The sequence below is a fragment of the Giraffa tippelskirchi genome, chromosome 4, assembly GCF_054371585.1.
Source record: "Giraffa tippelskirchi isolate mGirTip1 chromosome 4, T2T-mGirTip1v1.2.pri, whole genome shotgun sequence".
Lineage (NCBI taxonomy): Eukaryota > Metazoa > Chordata > Mammalia > Artiodactyla > Giraffidae > Giraffa > Giraffa tippelskirchi.
In genome coordinates, this window is record NC_137278.1 from 175528191 (window position 1) to 175548975 (window position 20785).

Below are 20785 nucleotides of genomic sequence, written 5' to 3' on the forward strand. Positions count from 1 at the left end.
CATCTCCCTGTCCTGAGTTTCCTGAGGTCCTCGGTGCCTGACCTGTAAGTCCCGGTGAATACAGCCAGCCTTTCCATGAAGCCTTCCCGGATCCTGCAGTCCAAATTAATCCCTTCAGTCTTCTCATGGCTGTGATTTCTCCCCTTTACAATGCATGCAGTTTCCTTGTAACCTCTAAATACCTTTTTTGACTCCCCACCAGATACTAACTGCTTGGGGCAGGCTTTATCCCTCCAGCTGGCCTAATACCTGGCAAAGAGGAGGCGCTTGGAAAATGTTTGTTGAAGGGAGTGATATATGCAATTACTGAACAAGATGACATTGACAAATTGACTTGCAGTATTTGGCTGGTCTGGACATATATTAGCTGATGACAGTCACTTTGTTTTTAAGACACTAGCCTTCTTGCCCCCAGAGACCCCAGCTTAACAGAGATGTAGAATAGGGGTTCAGTGACTATGTGGGGGTGTGGAGCTGGCAGCAGAGTCTCAATGTGAGCACTGACTTTTCAACACCCCTTCTGAGCTTCTGCTCGAAGAGACACTACATTCTTTATATCTGGGCACATCCAGCTGGCACATGCTGCTGTTGCCGCTGTTTCCCAGCAGAGCTAACTGACTACAGTTCGAGAAGCAGGGCTCCAGGAGCCTTCACAGCATTAGTTTCACTCGCCTAGCTTGTAATTGCCTCGTTCCAGCTTGGTACCCCCACTACCAACTTGTGAGTCTTGCTGTGTCTGAGTTGGCCACATTCAGTTGTGCTGTGGTGGCTGTCCCTCTGGGCCCAGGTGCCTGGCCTCATCCCAGGACTTTGTTGCTGGGGAGCTGGGCTTTCTGTTTAACCTTCCAGAGGTCTTGCAGGTGATGCTGAGCTCAGTGCTCTAAGAGGCAGTGGTGTAGAATGAGCAGAACTAGACTTCAGAAGTGAATCGTGTGCAGTCGTAGCTTTACAGACTGCGAGTCTGAGCTGGGCCTTGACACTGAGGTGAAACCACACTGTCACTGCCTGCTTCCCTCATGCATTCTTCCTGACATGGCACTCACGTTCCTCACAGATTAAGGGATCAATGAACAGCATGTGGCCTGAACAGCCACTTTAGGTAAGAGCTTTCAGTTCTGCACTGCCAGTGAAATTCTTTGGCCATGTCCAGGTTTCTCTTGATGTGGATTAGACTAGAATTTTTCTCAATTATGTGACTCGCTATCCATCCAGGTGCAGGTATTTAATTATTTTTTATTTAGATTTTAACTAATAGATATGTTGGATTATCTAGTAAAGTTAACATAAAATATCACACATGTAAACCTTAATGTAAAAAGATGATTTCTATACACAGGAAAACCTCAGTGATAAGAGTCTCCCTTCCTTGCTCTGCAGAGCAAAGGAAGACAGAAGGGCATCAACACCGAGTGGGCACTTTATATATTTGGCTGGAGTTCATTTGGAAAGACCCAAGAACTTTTTGGCCAACCCAATATATCATTTTACTTATTACAGCAGTAACATGAGGTAGGGGGTGTAATACTCATTTTATAAATAACAAAACCAAATCTCAGAACTTAAAGATGACAAAGTTGAGTCTCACTCAGATGGCAAGAAGGGTCTATATTCAAGCCTTGGGTGGTCTAGCTCCATGCGTGTGTCATCACCTCTCCTTTATGACTGCAAAGTTTGCTCATTATTTGAGGATATTTATAGGTATATTCCCCATAAATCTATTTTCTGCTATTAACTGTTGATTGATTCTTCAACACACCATGGGCTTCAGGTCCTCTGTGATTTGGGTGAAGCTGTTTTCTGTGCCTGAATGTCAAATCTGTTCATTTCTCTTGCAAACTCTTCTTCCACATGTGAGCTTTTCTTTGAAACTTTCTTTGAACCATACTCCAGTTTTTCCTTCATAATTTTATCTCTTAGATTTAAAAAAATTAAGAGAAATGTACACGTTTTAAATAGTGAAATAATACAAAAATTTATAAGTAGGCATCTATCCCCCACCCTTCTTCCATTTCAGTCCCTTTCTGAAGTAACGCATTAAAAACAAAATTTCAAACTTAAGAAGTGTAATGACCATATTACTCTTTATCCAGTCACCAATTTTTAACCTTTTGCAGCATTTGCTTTATCATCCTTGCTCTCTTTCTCCTTCAATATATAGAAATACTTTTTATTTTCTGAAACATTTGACAGTAGGTTGCATAATTCATGCTACTTTATACCTTAATAATTTAGTTGTGATGTGTATTTTCTAAAACAATGGTCATTAGTCACTGTTTCTTTTTAGCCTTTTTCAATCTTAAGTTTGTAACAGTTACCACTCTTCATTGTCTTTCTATTATATTATTTATATCTAATATAATGTTATTATGTTATTAATGTGATATTTGTTATAATAATGTATACTATGTTGCATAATTATAATATAAATATATAATGAAATTTATATTATATAATTTATAACATGATTTACATGTATATTATATTGAAATTTTATAATATAAATAAAATAATGAAATATATGTAAGTATAGTAATGTAAGAACATCTGAATATAAAATAGGAATTTATAATATATATAGTATATTTGTAAGTATAATATATGTATGATACTGAAAATATGTTATATGCAATAATATATTATGATAAATTATGAGTTGTATTATAATCAAGAAAGGTTAAAAATAAAGTTAAGCATGAAAACCTTGCCCCTTTCTTGCTCTCTATCTCCTTCTTTAAAATTATTGTTAAATGTTTAGGATAACTAGAAGTGATTAGTCATATATCAGAAATTGAAGAATAATGTGTTTTCTAACTTATTGTTTCTTTCATTCCTCTAAAAACAAATACATTTCTGTTATGGGTCTCTGAGAAAGTGGTTTTCTAAGGTTTTTATTTTTTCAAAATTTGTAGGTGGCTGGAATTGTTGGCAGAGCTGATGTGTTGGCATGCCTGCTGTTTCTTTTGGCCTTTCTCTCCTATAATAGGTATGTATGGCTAAGAACGCCCTTGTCTGTGTTTACAGTCATGCTCCTCCCTGGGAGTTTCTGCTGTGTGTGTGTGTGTGTGTCTGTGTGTAGATTCTGAGCTCCTTCCTGAGAGAAGAGGAAAGCTTCTTGGCTGTGTGTGTGTGTGTGTGTGTGTGTGTGTTTAGATTTTGAGCTCCTTCCTGAGAGAAGAGGAAAGCTTCTTGGCTGTGAGATAACCGTGAGCTTCCTGGAGACCTGGCATAGGAAACTGTCTCTTAACCAAAGACTTGGCTGTTCTGTTTTCCAGCCATATTCTGAACTATGTCATAGCCTTTTAAAAGGACTGCTCTCCCAGTACTGGGAAGATAAGCTCTAGCTTCTGATTCCTCTTACTGAGAATGGAATTTGAAATCAGCTCTGAGCCAAATTATACTGGGTATAGTCCTCTCTTTAGCTGTGATTTGTTTAATTTGTCCTTTTCATTTTTGGTCTTAGTTTTTTTTCACCCTCTTTATTATACTCATTAAAGGAGCTTAAAGCTTAAAATGACAAGGCTGAATTGAAAGTACTATTTCTCAACTGTGATTTTCTAATTCACACATCATTTCATCAAAATAGCTTCTTTATGAGACTGAAAAGCTAAAACAATCTCCCATTATACTGCCCCTTTTCTCACAAAATGATCAGATTCTCACCCGAGTTGTGACATAGCCACATAGGCAAAGGGGTGGGTTAAAAATAGGATGTAATACACAATGGAATATTACTCAGCCATAAAAAGGAATGCATTTGAGTCCGTTCTGATGAGGTGGATGAACCTAGAACCTATTATACAGAGTGAAGTGAGTCAGAAAGAGAAAGATAAATATCGTATTCTAACACATATATATACAGAATCTGGAAAAATGGTACTGAAGAATTTATTTACAGGGCAACAGTGGAGAAATAGACATAGAGAATAGACTTATGGACATGGGAAGAAGGGAGGAAAGGGTGAGATGAATGGAAAGAGTAACACGGAAACTTACATTGCCATATGTAAAATAGATAGCCCGCGGGAATTTGCTGTATGGCTCAGAAAACTCAAACAGGGGCTCTGTATCAACCTATAGGTGTGGGATTGGGAGAGAGATGGGAGGGAGGTTCAGAAAGGAGGGGATATACGTATACGTATGGCTGATTCATGTTGAGGTTTGACAGAAAATAGCAAAATTCTGTAAAGCAATTATCCTTAAATTAAAAATAAATAAATTAAAAAAAATCTAAAAAAAAAAGAATGTAATGGGGTGGTGACTCAGTGGCCGGCCCAGATAAAGGGGGACAGTGAACCGTTGCCCTGCTTCATGGAGTGATGTCTGGTTAAGCATTTATAAACCTTGATCTTTGGGTCAGTTCATTGGCCTATAATCTTATAAAACACAGTGACTGCGAGGAACACTGTTCTAAACCAGTGGTTCTCCATATGGGACAAATTTGTCCATGTTGTCCCCAGGGACATTTGCAATGTCTGGAGATATTTTTACTGACCTGGCACGTGAGTGGAGGCCAAGGATTCTGAAGAAACAATCATCTTCCCTGAGCTGTGCTGGAATTGAGAATCCTTGTTGTAAACCAGCTTAGACCTTGGATCAAGGATGAACTGAATTAAACCTTATAAAGTTTTGGTTTAAGAGCAGAACCTTTTCTTAATGTAGGACCAAGCTTCTAGTTGTGGCTTTGTAGCCTCCCACTGCACTGCATGAATGTGTCCTTAGTCGCTCAGTCGTGTCCTATTCTTTGTGACCTTATGGACTGTAGCCTGCCAGGCTCCTCTGTCCATGGGATTCTCCAGGCAAGAATACTGGAGTGGGTTGCCGTTTCCTTCTCCAGGGGATCTTCCCTATCCAAGGATCGAACCCGTGTCTCTTGGGTCTCCAACACTGGCAGGAGGATTCTTTACCACTGTGCCACCTGGGAAGTCCCTCATGACATTGCTAGTTTTATATGAGTGTTGTGCAAATATTAAAATGTAAACCCAAATTCAACAGTTGTTTCCTGTTTGCTCTGGTGTTAGAACAGGATTAACAATCACTTTTGAGTGTGAACTTGATCTCTCAGGCCTTTTCTGTGTGTTGATAAACTTGGGAATGTGAGTGGGTCTGCAGCCTATCCGTACCTGTGTGATAATAAGCCACATTGCTACAGCTTTCTGTTGCGCAGGTCATTCGCATTTTGAGTAATTTAAGCTGTCAACTAGCTTCGGAGAAAAAGCCTCTCTCCTACAAATTTGGAATATAATTTAGGCAATTGTTCCAAGACAACAATAAGGGTGAGACGTCACAACTGCAGATGTATTGGCCTACCAAGGAGAGGGAACAAATTGGTGTGTCACCTGCGGAAGGTTTCTTGCTGGGGAGCCGATTCTGTTTTGTAAGGTTAAAAAAGACTTTACAGCAACTGGAAGGTTTTAGAAAATCCCTGCTGGAAATTATGCTGAGAAAAAAAAATGTTTCCCCTAAATATTCTCATGGAAAATACACTTAAAACTACAGATTAGAAACTAATACAACATTGTAAATCAGCTATACTTCAATTAAAAAAAGAAAACAGATCAGCCAGAAGAAAAGAAAAAGACTGCTGCTGCTGCTAAGTCGCTTCAGTCGTGTCCGACTCTGTGCGACCCCATAGACGGCAGCCCGCCGGGCTCCCTCGCCCCTGGGATTCTCTAGGCAAGAACACTGGAGTGGGCTGCCATATCCTTCTCCAATGCATGAAAGTGAAAAGTGAAAGTGAAGCCGCTCAGTCGTGTCCGACCCCTAGCGACCCCATAGACTGCAGCCTACTAGGCTCCTCCATCCATGGGATTTTCCAGGCAAGAGTATTGGAGTGGGGTGCCATTGCCTTCTCCGAAGAAAAAGACTAAAACATCTATATTTTCATCACATTAATGATGATTGTGTTTTGGTATCTATCCAGTGTTTTCCTTGTACAGAAACATATAAAACACCTTCACAAAAATAATAATAATGATGATGATAAACACAGGATGAGGCACAGGGAGGCATTGACCTGCCACCGTTACCTTGTTAGTTAACAGCAGAGCTGTGATCTGAACCCAGGAAACCTGGCACCAGAGTTCATGCATGTGGCTTATATTATTCACTTAATATATGTTCACCTAAACATCTTTCCGGAGAAGGCAATGGCACCCCACTCCAGTACTCTTGCCTGGAAAATCCCATGGATGGAGGAGCCTGGTGGGCTACAGTCCATGGGGTCGCTAGGGGTCGGGCACGACTGAGCGACTTCACTTTCACTTTTCACTCACATGCATTGGAGAAGGAAATGGAAACCCACTCCAGTATTCTTGCCTGGAGAATCCTAGGGACGGCGGAGCCTGGTGAGCTGCCGTCTATGGGGTCGCACAGAGTCGGACACGACTGAAGCGACTTAGCATAGCATAGCAAACATCTTTCTGTGTCACTAAGTAAATCTCTATGGTAGCATTTTAAATTGCTTTTTAGTGTTCCTCTGTTATATGCCATATTTTACCATAACTTATATGCTTTTATCTAAGTACCAAATTCAGCATTGTCAGTCATTTACTTTTTCCCATCTTTGCAAATTTTATTCTTAGAGATATCTTGGCTCATCTACTTAGAATACAATGAAATCTGTGTTGGATCTTACCTTTAAAAGGTGGCATTTCTTAGCAACCCATATTTCTTCTTGGAGTAAAACTATCTCAACTTTGTTTTTCAGGAGTGTGGACCAGTGTTGTGTTGGGGAAAGTTTCCCTCCCACGGCTTCTCCCCTCTTCTTGCTGCTCAGTCTGTTTCTGGGGACCTGCGCAATGCTGGTGAAAGAGACGGGCATCACTGTGTTCGGCGTGTGCTTGGTTTATGATCTCTTTTCTTTATCCCACAATCACGATAAATCGTAAGTCATGTCAAAGTTTTGCTGTCAAGCAGTGCGTGATGTGCAGAGAAAAATTACTTAGATCAATAGTTTTCAATTTTTCATTAAAAAAATAGAGATACAACATTCTGTTAAATGTAACCTCACCTTGGGGGTTTTCCTTGTGGCTCAGTAGTAAAGACTCCGTCTGCCAACACTGGAGACACAAGAGATGCAAGTTTGATCCCTGGGTTGAGAAGATCCCCTGGAGAAGGAAATGGCAACCCACTCCAGTATTCTTGCCTGGGAGATCCCAAAGACAGAGGAGCCTGGCGGATTGCAGTCCATGGAGTCACAAAAGAGGCAGACATGACAGAGTGACTAAGCAAAAACAAACCTCACCTTTGACCATAATATAGTAAGGCTTACTTCCTTAAGATAGATGCATTGTATGTGTTCAGACTCTTCACACTTGTGTCAATGAGGATTATAAAGTTTTTGTGAGCACCAAATTTGGAATTGAAAAGTACCTATGCTAATTGCAAGTTTATATCACTAGATTGTTTTGATTGTATAATACTGAGAAATCTTGATTCACACAGGAGAGTGGTTACAAATGGTAACAGTTTGTTAACAGCTTGCCTGAAATCTCTGCATTCACATAAGTGCTATCCTTCAAAGAACACTGCTAAATTCGAGTCTGTTTACTAGCTTGAGGGGTGGTGCATTTACCTAAGTTTTGAACGGGGGCAGGGACGGGGGTGGGGGGGGGGCTTTTGGAATTCCACAACAGACCACTCTAAACCATACAGGAATAATTAATTACATATCCTATTCAAGTTAAAGAACAAGTTTATTTAGTAGCCTGTTTTCATTTAAAAAATTGAGGCACTTTCATATTGTCCCGTGGGTTATAGATGATAAGAATGACTAAGGTGTTTTAAAAGTCCAAGCACATACTGTAATTTTCTTCCTCAGGATTACTAACAATTTGACATACATTCTTCAGTAATTATAAGGTCCTTACATTTGAACTTTTAATAAATGCATCTGATTTATTCTCTGGCCTTGTCCAGAAGAATTTTATCTTTAAAAAAAAAAAATCCTGCCTTTTTATCTCATTCCCTACCTCTTTATACTTCTTGACACAAAGATAAGAGCAGAGCTATTGCATGTCAACAAGCTGAGATGAGTCATTAAATTCTGATCACTTTTCCTGCCTGGGCGTACTTGGAGATAATTTAAATAGATTTTGGTACTCTGTTAGCTCTCTGTGAATCTCAGAGGCATGTAAAAGGAAGGAGCCTAGTTATCATTTTGACCCAAGCTTAAACCAAGAAAGCTGTGAGACAGAGGACCTCCCCTTAGCTTATATGAGCGTACCTCTCCTCAGTATCCTCTTGACCCATCACAGTAATTGCATTGCTGACCTTCCTATCAGCTCCTCTGGCTTTCCACTTGCTTCTGCCTCCTCTTTGTGTATGCCTCCTTTGCTTTGTGACAAGTGACTGCAGACCTTCCCCTCTGGTCCTGTCCAGAGATATTTTAACCTCATATCGACTGAAAAAAAACACCCACACAACTTGAAAGTTGAGAATTACGTTTTATTTGGGACCATTACTAAGGACTTGTAACCTGAGAAAGCCCCTCAGATAGCTCCAAGGGAACTGTTCCATAGAGGTGAGGGAGGAACTAGGATCTATGAGTTTTTGCTGCTGGGGAATAAAAACCCAAAAAACTATAGTTGAAACTCAAAAGAGTACTAATCACAAAAAATCAGACATCTCAAGTTAATGATTTAGTGCTTTTCAATATATTGAAAGATGCAAGAGTCTGGGCTCATTAAAATTTTTCCTTTGATATGCATCTCAGCTGTCTATTTTTCTCCTATTTTTCTCCATTCTGAATTCCCTCAGGGTGCACCCTGGGGCCTGCTGCAGTGGCTGATAAATGATGACAGGCAGCATTCTTTTGTCTACACTCACACTTGAAGTCTTATCACCTTTGGTCTTAGGACTCCCCAACACATGGTTGCTGGGAGTCCTTTCTTCTTCATCTGGTCACTATTGAGCTAGGCTTTTTTCAAAGAGGATAATTATCTCTTTTAGTCCTTTAGTAATTTTCTTGACCTTCATCATACCAAACTGCTGGAAGTTCTATGAAAAAATAATAACTGCTGATATGTAGCTTGGAAGTTGCATAGTTCATAGTCTATGGCTTCTTTTGTTTGTTTTAGTAACGTTTAGCTCTCACAACCACCAGCACCTCTGCATCGGTGGAGGCGTTCTTTCTTTTCTGCATTGTTTTATCCACCAGTTTAATGCATTCCCATTTTGTGCCTGGCCACAAATAACACAGATAAGATTCTTTCCCAAAAAGGGCAGTGCTGGGGAAGACAAACATTACATAAATAATTACATGAGTACCTTAGTACAGTTGTGAACTTGATAGGAAGGAACTGAGAACAGGTAACAGGAATTCAGTTCAATTCAGTCGCTCAGTTGTGTCCGACTCTTTGCAACCCTATGAACTGCAGCACGTCAGGCTTCCCTGTCCATCACGAACTCCCAGAGTTCACCCAAAACCATATCCATTGAATCGGTGATGCCATCCAACCATCTCATCCTCTGTCGTCCCCTTCTCCTCTTGCCCTCTATCTTTCCCAACATCAGGGTCTTGTCAAATGAGTCAGCTCTTTGCATCAGGTGGCCAAAGTGTTGGAGTTTCAGCTTCAACATCAGTTCTTCCAATGAACATCCAGGACTGATCTCCTTTAGGATGGACTGGTTGGATCTCCTTGCAGTCCAAGGGACTCTCAGGAGTCTTCTTCAACACCCCAGTTCAAAGGCATCAATTCTTCTGTGCTCAGCTTTCTTTATAGTCCAACTCTCACATCCATACATGAACACTGGAAAAACCATAGCCTTGACTAGATGGACCCTTGTTGACAAAGTAATATCTCTGCTTTTTAATACGCTGTCTAGTTTGGTCATAACTTTCCTTCCAAGGAGTAAGCGTCTTTTAATTTCATGGCTGCAATCACCATCTGCAGTGATTTTGGAGCCCAGAAAAATAAAGTCAGCCACTGTTTGCACTATTTCCCCATCTATTTGCCATGAAGTGATGGGACCAGATGCCATGATCTTAGTTTTCTGAATGTTGAGCTTTAAACCAACTTTTTCACTCTCCTCTTTCACTTTCATCAAGAGGCCCTTTAGTTCTTCACTTTCTGCCATAAGGGTGGTGTCATCTGCATATCTGAGGTTATTGATATTTTTCCCAGCAATCTTGATTCCAGCTTGTGCTTCATCCAGCCCAGCATTTCTCATGATGTACCCTGCATATAAGTTAAATAAGCAGGGTGACAATATACAGCCTTGACGTACTCCTTTTCCTATTTGGAACCAGTCTGTTGTTCCATGTCCAGTTCTAACTGTTGCTTCCTGATCTGCATACAGGTTTCTCAAGAGGTAGGTCAAATGATCTGGTATTCTAATCTCTTTCAGAATTTTTGATTGTGATCCACACAGTCAAAGGCTTTGGCATAGTCCATAAAGCAGAAATAGATGTTTTTCTGGAACTCTCTTGCTTTTTTGATGATCCAGCAATTTGATGTTGGCAATTTGATCTCTGGTTCCTATGCCTTTTCTAAAACCAGCTTGAACATCTGGAAGTTCACGGTTCATGTATTGCTGAAGCCTAGCTTGGAGAATTTTGAGCATTACTTTACTAGTGTATGAGATGAGTGCAATTGTGCGGTAGTTTGAGCATGCTTTGGCATTGCCTTTCTTTGGGACTGGAATGAAAACTGACCTTTTCCAGTCCTGTGGCCACTGCTGAGTTTTCCAAATTTACCGACATATTGAGTTCAGCCTTTTCGCAGCATCATCTTTTAGGATTTGAAATAGCTCAATTGGAATTCCATCACCTCCACTAGTTTGTTCATAGTGATGCTTCCTAAGGCCCACTTGACTTCACATTCCAGGATGTCTGGCTCTAGATGAGTGATCACACCATCGTGATTATCTGGATCATGAAGATCTTTTTTGTACAGTTCTTTTGTGTATTCTTGCCAGCTGTTCTTAATATCTTCTGCTTCTGTTAGGTCCCTACCATTTCTGTCCTTTATTGAGCCCATCTTTGCATGAAATGTTCCCTTGGTATCTCTAATTTTCTTGAAGAGATCTCTAGTCTTTCCCATTCTATTGTTTTCCTCTATTTCTTTGCATTGATCGCTGAGGAAGGCTTTCTTATCTCTCCTTGCTATTCTTTGAAACTCTGCATTCAGATGCTTATATTTTTCCTTTTCTGCTTTGCTTTTCACTTCTCTTCTTTTCATAGCTATTTGTAAGGCCTCCTCGGCAGCCATTTTGCCTTTTTGCATTTCTTTTTCGTGGTGATGGTCTTGATCCCTGTCTCCTGTACAATGTCACAAACCTCCATCCATAGTTCATCAGGCACTCTGTCTATCAGATCTAGTCCCTTAAATCTATTTCTCACTTCTACTGTATAATCATAAGGGATTTGATTTAGGTCATACCTGAATGGTCTAGTGGTTTTCCTCACTTTCTGCAATTTAAGTCTGAATTTGGCAATTAGAAGTTCATGATCTTAGCCACAGTCAGTTCCCGGTCTTGTTTTTTGCTTACTGTATAGAGCTTCTGCATCTTTGGCTGCCAAGAATATAATCAGTCTGATTTTAGTATTGGCCATCTGGTGATGTCCATGTGTAGAGTCTTCTCTTAGGGTTACCTGGTCGATAACAGTATCTCTTGTGTGAAGGCTGTGCTCCAGGAACGGGACCATGCCATTTACAGGTACAAAGTCACTTACTGCTAACAACTGTCACCCTTGTTTCACAGAGCAGAAAGTACAGGCATAGAAATAACCTTTCCAGGGTGACCCATGCCCGATTTGGACTCTGACTGTGTTACTCCAGAGTCACAGGGTTACCCCTGAGCACCTGCCTCCACAGGGCACCTGTGATTGGGGCCAGTAACCTCCCAGGGTATCTGCAGCTCAGAACCTGGGCTCACATTAGTAGCAAGAGACGAGCTCAGAGGATCTGCCCTTGTTGGAGGGTCTTGCTCGTTGAGAATGTCACAAAATTGTGTCTCCTTTCCCCAGAAATTCTTATCTGCTAATTTAAAATAAGGGCTTCCCAGATGGAGCAGTGGTAAAGAACCCATCTGCCAGTGCAGGAGACATAAAAGATGTGGGTTCGATACCTGGGTCGGAAAGACCCCCTGGAGGAGGGCAGAGCAACCCACTTCAGTATTCTTGCCTGGAGAATCCCATGGACAGAGGAGCCTGGTGGGCTACAATCCATAGGTTCACAAAGAGTTGAACAGGACTGAAGTGACTTTGCATGCACGCATCTATCCTTTTGGATTCTGAATTTAGGTTGTTTTCACTTTTTTGGTTATTATATACTATGCTGCAGTCAAGTTTTGTGTGCATATACCTGCAGGTTTATCCAGGGCATAACCACAGAAGTGAGGTTGTGGGCCCACAGATAGATACACATTCACTGTGTTGATGTGGAGCTATTCTCTTGAAATAACTGCAGCAGTGGATGAGAATCCTCTTGTTCCACATTCTCCCCATCCCTGAGTAGTGTCAGACTTTTAAATTTTTGCCCAGCTTATGTTATGGAATATGTCTCAGAGGATTCATGGAAGAACATGTGAGAATATGTTGCATGGATCATCTGTGAACACAATTTTACAAGATCATAATAATGTAAATCCCAAATATCCCTTCAGCTAAGTTATGAGAATTCAACTTATATTTATTATGAGAGAAATGTATGAGGAGGATGAGAAGTGAAGAGTGTCTGTATGTGTATTGGTGACCACATAAGAGGATTGAATCTTCATCTTCTCTTGTAATGAGCCAATATGACAAGTTCTAAAATTGGAAATAGCATTATGATTTAATGTTATTTTAAAAATATTGTGATAAATACCAGAAAAAGAAGTGCTAAAAGATTTGCGAATAGTTGCTTCCAAGGAACAGGGCTTGAGCAGGGGATAGGGGACTGCTCTTCCTTTTGCAGGTCTTGTTCCTTTTGACGTTGTTTCCTCCTCACAATTAGGAGCAACGGGGTCATCCATCAGCGCAGCCCACAGCAGCCTGGAAGCTCCCCGACAGCACACCCTCTCCGGGAGAATGGGAAGCAGCAGCGGTTCCCTCACAAAGGAGCTTGGGGTGGCTGCCATGCCATGCCGTCTGAACCCAAGAGCAGTGGATTCCCCGTGTCTCCTGGAGCTCTGTGGTCCTTGATGAGGTACTGGACTGGGCTCCTTGACCTTGTGTGTTTTCACCATCCAGCATCACCTGTCGCAGGGGGATCACTGGAGAAGTGAGGTGCCGAGTCAGTTCTTTGTGACACCCCCACTCTTGTTACCCTCCTTTCTTTTCCCTTCCCCATTTCCCTTCCTCCTTCTTCCTTCCTTCTCTTGCCCATCCCTGGCCTTCCCTGTGTCAGATCAGATAAAGCAGTAGCTGGAAAAAGTAAGGAGAAGCCCTGCTTGCTGCTGTTATTTGGAAGCAGAGATGAGACTATGAAGCCTCAGTTAAGCAGTACAAGCATTCTCCTGCTTCCCTGGGGGAAGAGCCCTGCATATCAGAGCCCAGGCCCCTCAGTTTTCTTTGGGAGGAGAGCTCTGCCTTCCCCTGCCCTGACTTCCTACTTTTGGTGTGTGATAGTGAAAGGTTGTTGCTGAGCCGTGAAAAATGCCGGGATTCTTGGCCTCTGGAGGAGAGGAATTCAATCCAGGGCCAGTGACAAGGCTTGATCACTCAGCGCTTTTGTATATTAAAGTTTTATTAAAGTATAAAAGAAAGAGCTTCTGGCATAGACATCAGAAGGGGGCAGAAAGAGTGTCTTCCTGCTAGTCTTTAACAGGAAGTTATATACCTACTCGCAGGCTGCTAATTAGAGAAAGGAAATGTATCAAAATAGAGAATGGCACCAGGCCCCTCACCCACAACATGCATTTTGAGATAGCATTGGCTCAAGGTGAGTCATCGCGGGCCATAAAATGATTGACATGAATCTTGAAGAAAGGGAGGTTTCCAAGCAAATACGTAGTCTCTTTAACATAGAATAAGAAAACAATTGTATGAGTAAAACATACTGCTTTCTTGAGCCATTATTAGTTCTGAGTCTTAGTCTTAGGCGGACCCAACTTGAAGAAAGACAGAGTTTAAGGTAAATACATTGTTCATTACCACAGCTTAAGAAAAACATTTCCATAAAAAAAAAAAACTGCATTAGTTAGCTCAAAGTTTGAGAAAAGTTAAGTTCAGGTGGAACAAGGTGTCATCGTGGCAACACAGAATTTTGAAAGAAACCTCCTTTTAATTTTGTATAGAGAAGGGAAAAAAAAAATCTGACACTTGTAGTTTGTTTCCTCCTGCCACTTAAGAGAGAGATTAAAAAATGTCTGACACTTCCAGTCTATTTCCTCCATTCGGGGTCCCTAGCCTTCCTGCCTGTTACCCTCTCAATAGGAATTTATTACAGCGCAGGTATGTGAGGTAGCCCAGGGGACACTGCTTCTCAGGAATGTGTCTGAGGGTTCAGGAAGATCTTCTTTAAAGTACAAAATTTTCTTTCTTTTTTAAAAATCTTTTGACCTAGCCATGAAAATTATCATAGATTTATCAGAACAGGTACTTGGCTAAATTAGCTTGCCACTAAAATAAGGAAATGGCAACCCACTCCAGTATTCTTGCCTGGAGAATCCCATGGACGGAGGAGCCTGGTAGGCTACAGTCCACAGGGTCACAAAGAGTTGGACACGACTGAGTGACTTCACTTTCAAAGTAACTCAAGCCATGGGCAAGTAAGAATTTAATAAAGATGGAAATTTGACTGATACTATTAGCACTTAAGTAGCATATTGCCATTCTTATTCTTCTCTACAGTCCCAGAAAACTCCCTCTTTTCGGCTGTTTTTATTTCCAATTAGTCCTGCCTTTTCCTATCTCTTAGATCATACTCCATTTATTCATTCATCAACAAAGATCTACTGATTCTTGCAGCCATCCGTGGGTCCACAAATGAGGCCTCTCCTGACTGGCTTTAATATAGACTGTTGGTTCTTACACATTGAATTAGGTGATATGCTTTTTAAAAAAAGTTTTTTTTAACTCTGAGCCCCAGCCTATTTAGAAAGAATGATGCTTGGAGAGCAGTACACAATACAACTGGAACTGGGTCAGGATCTTACTAAGTGAACATGTTTGTGAGCAAGAAGGACCATTATCCTTCCTTGAGAAGAAACTTGTCATATATTTTCCTTCTCTGGAAAGGAAAGGTATCATGTATTTGAGTATAAATTTGATTAGTATCAAAATTAGTTTTAAAAACTATACTTGTCCTTTTTTCAGAAGGTGATCAGGTAAAGAAAATAAAAGCTCAAAGAGGCAATGTTATCTTAGTTCTGAAGATCTCTGTGGACAGTGTTTAAATCATGAATCCTTCACTTACCAGGTCCTGGACAAGTTATTTTATCTCTGTGAGCATCAGTTTTCTCATCTCCCAAAAAGGGGAACTAATAGTAACATCTTACTCTCAGATTGCTTGTCAGTACTCAGAGCTACAGTAATAAGCAGGTAATAAGCCTGTAAATAAGTGCCAGGCACACAGTGGCCATTTGGTGTGGCAGCCAGCAACATCATTAGTAGTAGTTCAGAATTATAAATATTATTATTCCTGTATGACTCTCTAAACACTGGAATGTGACTTTCTAAACACTGAAACTGGTGAGCCTGCAGTATACAGGCAAAGAATGTGTTTTTATGGAATTTTTTTTTTTTTTTGCTGGTATGTATTTGTGTTGCATGGATGGCATTAGGCTGTCAGAAATTAGTCTATATACTATCAGATAAAATGTATTCAAAAGTTACCAAACACAGGGGAACCATCCCAACCCAGGGGAAAATTGTACTTTAAGTCATTTATTTAGTGCCTGTTTTTCTGTATGGCTTAGTGATTGTCTTATAGGTAGCAAGTGGCAAGTGCAGTGAACCTAGGACTTAGGGTAGACACTCTGGAATCAGATGAAATTTCAGTTGATTCCATCTTTTGCTCAGTTGCTCCATGTGAAGTGAGAAATGTAAATCTTCCTTCTCCCACCCTCTTCATTACATACAGTTCATTCACACATGAATATCCTTTCCCTTTCACCTTAGAAAACTCAGTCAATTCTACCTGAAATCTTATTTTCATAACTCACATCTGTTTCTATAACTATATGTAGTCATTTTTCATATATAGACCTGATATTTAAATGGCAGTGATTGCGATTGGTATTGAAGAGAGTTATTGGCTCAAGAGCTGTCTTCTTTATTCTGCTGCTCTGTGACATCTGTCATGAATCATTCATTCTGTCAGTATTTACCAAATGCCTCCTATGATCGGGCACTGTTTTGGGTGTTGAAAATATATGATAGTGAAGTGAACAAAGCCCTGCCCTTATGGAACTTAGCTGGATGATGATCATGGTATTTTTACTTAAAATGGGCTCGTTTTCAATATTTGTGGTTAAGACAGTGGTTAGATTTTTCACTTCAGTGTGTTTTAAAAGTCTTTATTGTATATCTTGGACAGAGGCCTCCAAATAAAGACAAGTTTAGGACTAGAGAACAGGTTGTCACTAAAGTGAAACTGTGAAGTCATTAAATTCAGGGGAATTAGAAAGGCATATAAATATTTTGACCTTCACTGATGGAATGGATCACTGACCTTTTAAGCGTTGTTTTAATACTTTGGGGTTTCCCTAGTAGCTCAGATGGTAAAGAACCTGCTTGCAATGCAGGAAACCTGGATTTAATCCCTGTATCAGGAAGATCCCTTGGAGAAAGGAATGGTAACCCACTACAGTATTCTTGCCAGGAGAATTCCAGAAGCAGAGGAGCCTGGTGGGCTACAGTCCTACTTCTGTAGACATTGCACTGTACTCTTCTTCCCTGAAGTAAGAAGTGTTTTGTAGATTAAACTCCTGAAGTTGGATTTTGAACATTCTACACAGTGATCTTGTGAGTACGGCAAAAGTGTTTCAGATCATTATTAATAGCCTCATGTCAGCTTTAAGAGAAACTTAGTAAGCTAGTTAAATGAGATTTTCAGGTGACAGAAACAGATCTATGTTGAAAGCCATCTGTATTACTTGTGAATAATTGGGCTCTCCCCCCAGCCATTTTACACACTTTTCTGGCTGACTGATCTCAGGTGAGCCATTTTCAACTTCATTCAGTTACTGCTCTAATAAATGAAATAACCAAATGAAAGATGGATGGAGTTAACTAATAGATCTATAGGGAAAATACCTCCAACAGTAAAAAGTAAAGTTTGTGGGTTCATATTGAGAAATCCCCTTTCCTACTTTAAAATCTCTTAATGCAAGTGTAAATGATGAACCTAGTGATGAACCCACCATTAGAACACAGACACCTCATGGTAGATATGAACTCAGATATTATTTTATAGAGACTTGGTGAATTCTTCCACTGCTGTTGATCATTTTTCCTCATTTCCTTTGCCTTGTTTAAAGGTGAATTCTTTCACTGCTCTTCATTTCTCCTCATTTCCTTTGCTTTGCTATGGAATTCTATGTCTTCTTTAATGATGTAAATACTTCTGTCTTCAGATGTAGTTCTTAGGTGGCTGCAGCCAGATCACTATGATTTACTTGGCAGCCAGATCACTATGATTTACTTGGCACATGATGATAGTGGATCCAAGAAAGCAGTAACTCCCAGGCTATATTTTATAAAGACATTGACCAGATTCACTAGCCTAACTAATGTCAAAGTTATTTCTTATTAAACAACTTTATAACTGTTTACATTCGTAATTCTATCTTTTGTATATCATATCCAAAGGATATCCTCTTCTTACCTTTGTTCCATACAACCCCAAACTTTTTAATAGTTTGTCAATTTCTTTTTAATGTACTGAACTGACTGTAGCTTTTACTGAGACCCTGTAGTGGCTCCTGGTGTGACTGAACCACAGATATGCTTAGTGGCTGGAAAGGGTCTGGAGAAGGAAGGTGGATAATGGCTGCAGGCATTTGTCCTACAGAGAAGGACACATTTTACTAGGAAGAGTGAACAATGCTGGTGTTTTGATATAGGAATGATGGAAATAGTGGGAAATTTATTTTTAAAAACTTAAAAAAGTTATTTTTCAAATGGACTATCAGTGTTATCAGGCTTCTTAATTTTGAACTGTTTATTGATACAGTGTCATTAATATGTCTTTAATGTTCTTTGGGGGTTTAATTTACCAAAGCTTGGCTCCCAAGTTCTTTTAAAGTAGCTTTTCTTGAATATGGAATTTACCAGAGAGGTGTTCACTTCTGTGCATAGAGAATTAGAAGAGAGTTTTTTCTCTTTCTGTTTCCTAACCACTAGTTGATGGTGATGTTATTCCTTCTGAACCAGACCCAGAGTATATGGGAGAGCAGGAATTACTTTGATAAGTTTGTCTCAGAGCTTATTGAAATCTGCTTTGCTTCTTGAACTGAACTCAGCACTAAAATGAATCATTTCAATAAAGTGTCTCTTGGCTTCATTCGGAACTTAGCACTAAAAGCTTCTTCCAAATAAATCACATGCTAAAGAGGCAAAATTCCTTTTAATTTATAGACAGCACTTGGTAGAGTTCCTAACTGCTGACAGACCCTGGTTCATTCTGCTTAATCTTGACTGGGTACCAATTCTTGGCAGTCTTCTATCCCCTGTGAATTTGAGTCAGTGGATGATGAGTTTCTTTCCTTTCTCAGTGTAGAGCAATCAAGCTTGGGCATCTGCTTTCCAGTTGGATGCATGGGGACATATGTTGAAAGAGAAAACTATCAGAATGTAGGCATTTCTGGTTGGCATCCAGTTGTGTCACTGCCTCAGCAAGCTCTTAGAAGAGGATGCCAGGCCTCGTTTTCCACCAGCTCATCAGTCACCATATGGATACTCGATCACTGTCCTATGTGGATTTGAGCCTGGGTGACTTCAAGGACACCAAACATCTCTCCCTTCTTTTGCAGAATACAGGTAGGGCTCTTAAGGTGTTGTAGGGAGTTTGCTGCCAGTTTCTTTGCTCTTTTAGTTAATGCAACTGTCATCCAGCTAAATTTTTTAAATTTATCTTCTTTAATGTAGCCTGCTGAGAGGTTGTAGAATGACTGCAATAAAAGCAGTATCAGTTCATCTTAACTTTGTAAACAGAGTGTACATAAATAATTCTTTCATAGGAACATTATTCTACAGCAGGCAATAGATCATGATGGTTTCAGGTAATTTGGTGGGATTTCCAGTTTGTTGCTCTGAAAATTGTCTGCCATGAGTTTTGAACTGGTACTTATGTTTTCTAGATTAAATGTGATGGAATTTTTAAAATGTAAATGCTTGGAAAAAAATACAGAAAAAGTGCTCTATTGGGTTATTGTGAGGAATGATGAGTGAATACATGAAAAGAGCTTAACATGGCTTTTAGTTGTGGCTTTTCATGAATGGTAGGGCTAGGACTTAGCTTTCCTGACCACCATGTTTTATTGCAAAGCCAATGTGGAAGAGTTACTGTTTAGAAATCTTTTTATAGTGATCACTTTTCCTTTGCTGTATTTTGAAAGTGGTATAGTCTTGATTTTATTTGTTTATGATATTTAGTTATTTTTTTCTCTTTTAATGATCTTACAGTACTTTAGAGGAAAATGATTGTAAAAGAGAAAAGCATTCTTATAACAAAGATGAAAAGTTCATCAAAATTTAGCAGGAAAACAGAATGCCTGTGTTAACACATTCTTAACTGATGAATACCATCCTCATTATAAGTTGTGTACTTAGAGTTATTATTAGTTTCTGGGACTAAGAGTGGACTTTTTTAATTAAAAAAATTTATGTATTGAGAATTACTATTGAATAAAACATTACTTTAATAAAAACAATTCACTAGGTTTTAGATTGATGACCTTATAGCCATATAGGAAAATGTGTTTCATGTTGTAGATTTATGAATTTTTAATACTCTTTGCATTACTGAAACCATGATCTTTACTACTTTATATATAACCTAGAAAATGCATATTGATTTTGAAATCACCCTAAGCAACAGTCTCCATGAGGAGCCTGGCATTAAAGGTTTGCTCTTATCTTTCTTTTTTTAATTAGTTTATTTTCTATTTTTTAACTTTACAATATTGTATTTGTTTTGCCATACGTTGACATGAATCCACCATGGGTGTACATGTTTTCCCCTTCCAGAACCCCCCCTCCCTCCCCATCCCAAAAGATTGCTCTTAATGATTTAACCTCTAAAAGTATTGGTAAAACGTTTAAAGGGAACATAGTATGGGTTTTTAGGGGATGAAGGCAATTCATATATAATAATTTAGGAAACAACCAGCCAGAGTTGAACGGAGGGAAGGAATAATGTTTGTGTCTTATGTTAAGAGCTAGACATGCCTCAGTTCCTAATGAATAACCAATGTGTTTCAGTTTTCAAGTGGTAGAGCTTTTATTTCCTGACAGTTAAGTCTTTATCATAGATTTCTTTTTGTACTCTACCTTTGGTTCCCTTAAGTAATTTTCTCTTTATGAGTTTTGAGAGGAATGTCACTTTGTGAGAACAATTATTCCATACTGCATTTATAATGAAAAATTTTTTATTTAAAAGTTGTTTAATTATAAAACTGTACTTTTGGTTTTCATATCGAGTCAGGGAGAAACTTTACATATAACCTCAATACAGTTTGTTTCTCTCTTCTTTTTAAAAATTTTTTATTAGAAATTTTTTTTAAATTGAAGTACAGTTGACTTACAATGTTGTGTTAGTTTCAAGTGTACAGCAAGGTAATTCAGTTATACATACATATATAGCTATTTTTTTCAAATTGTTTTCCCTTATAGGTTATTACAAAGTATTAAGTATAG

At 39.5% G+C, this 20785-nt stretch overlaps 1 protein-coding gene and 1 long non-coding RNA gene across 6 annotated transcripts in view; one reads left to right on the forward strand and one right to left on the reverse strand.

Annotated features, from left to right (window-relative positions):
* LOC145546030 (uncharacterized) overlaps positions 1–20785 on the reverse strand; it is a 1126586-nt gene that overhangs the window by 1062017 nt on the left and 43784 nt on the right. The gene's annotated exons all lie outside the window — the stretch shown is intronic.
* The window catches only part of TMTC1 (transmembrane O-mannosyltransferase targeting cadherins 1), a 297505-nt gene that overhangs the window by 26772 nt on the left and 249948 nt on the right, over positions 1–20785 (forward strand). For 4 of the 5 annotated variants that reach the window (XM_081591728.1, XM_081591729.1, XM_081591730.1 and 1 more), the window contains exons 3-5: positions 2910–2983; positions 6707–6883; positions 12939–13130. In XM_081591728.1, coding sequence (XP_081447854.1) covers positions 2910–2983; positions 6707–6883; positions 12939–13130 — 443 coding nt within the window. The remainder of the gene's footprint in view (positions 1–2909; positions 2984–6706; positions 6884–12938; positions 13131–20785) is intronic. The other variant, XM_081591731.1, reaches the window with a different exon arrangement.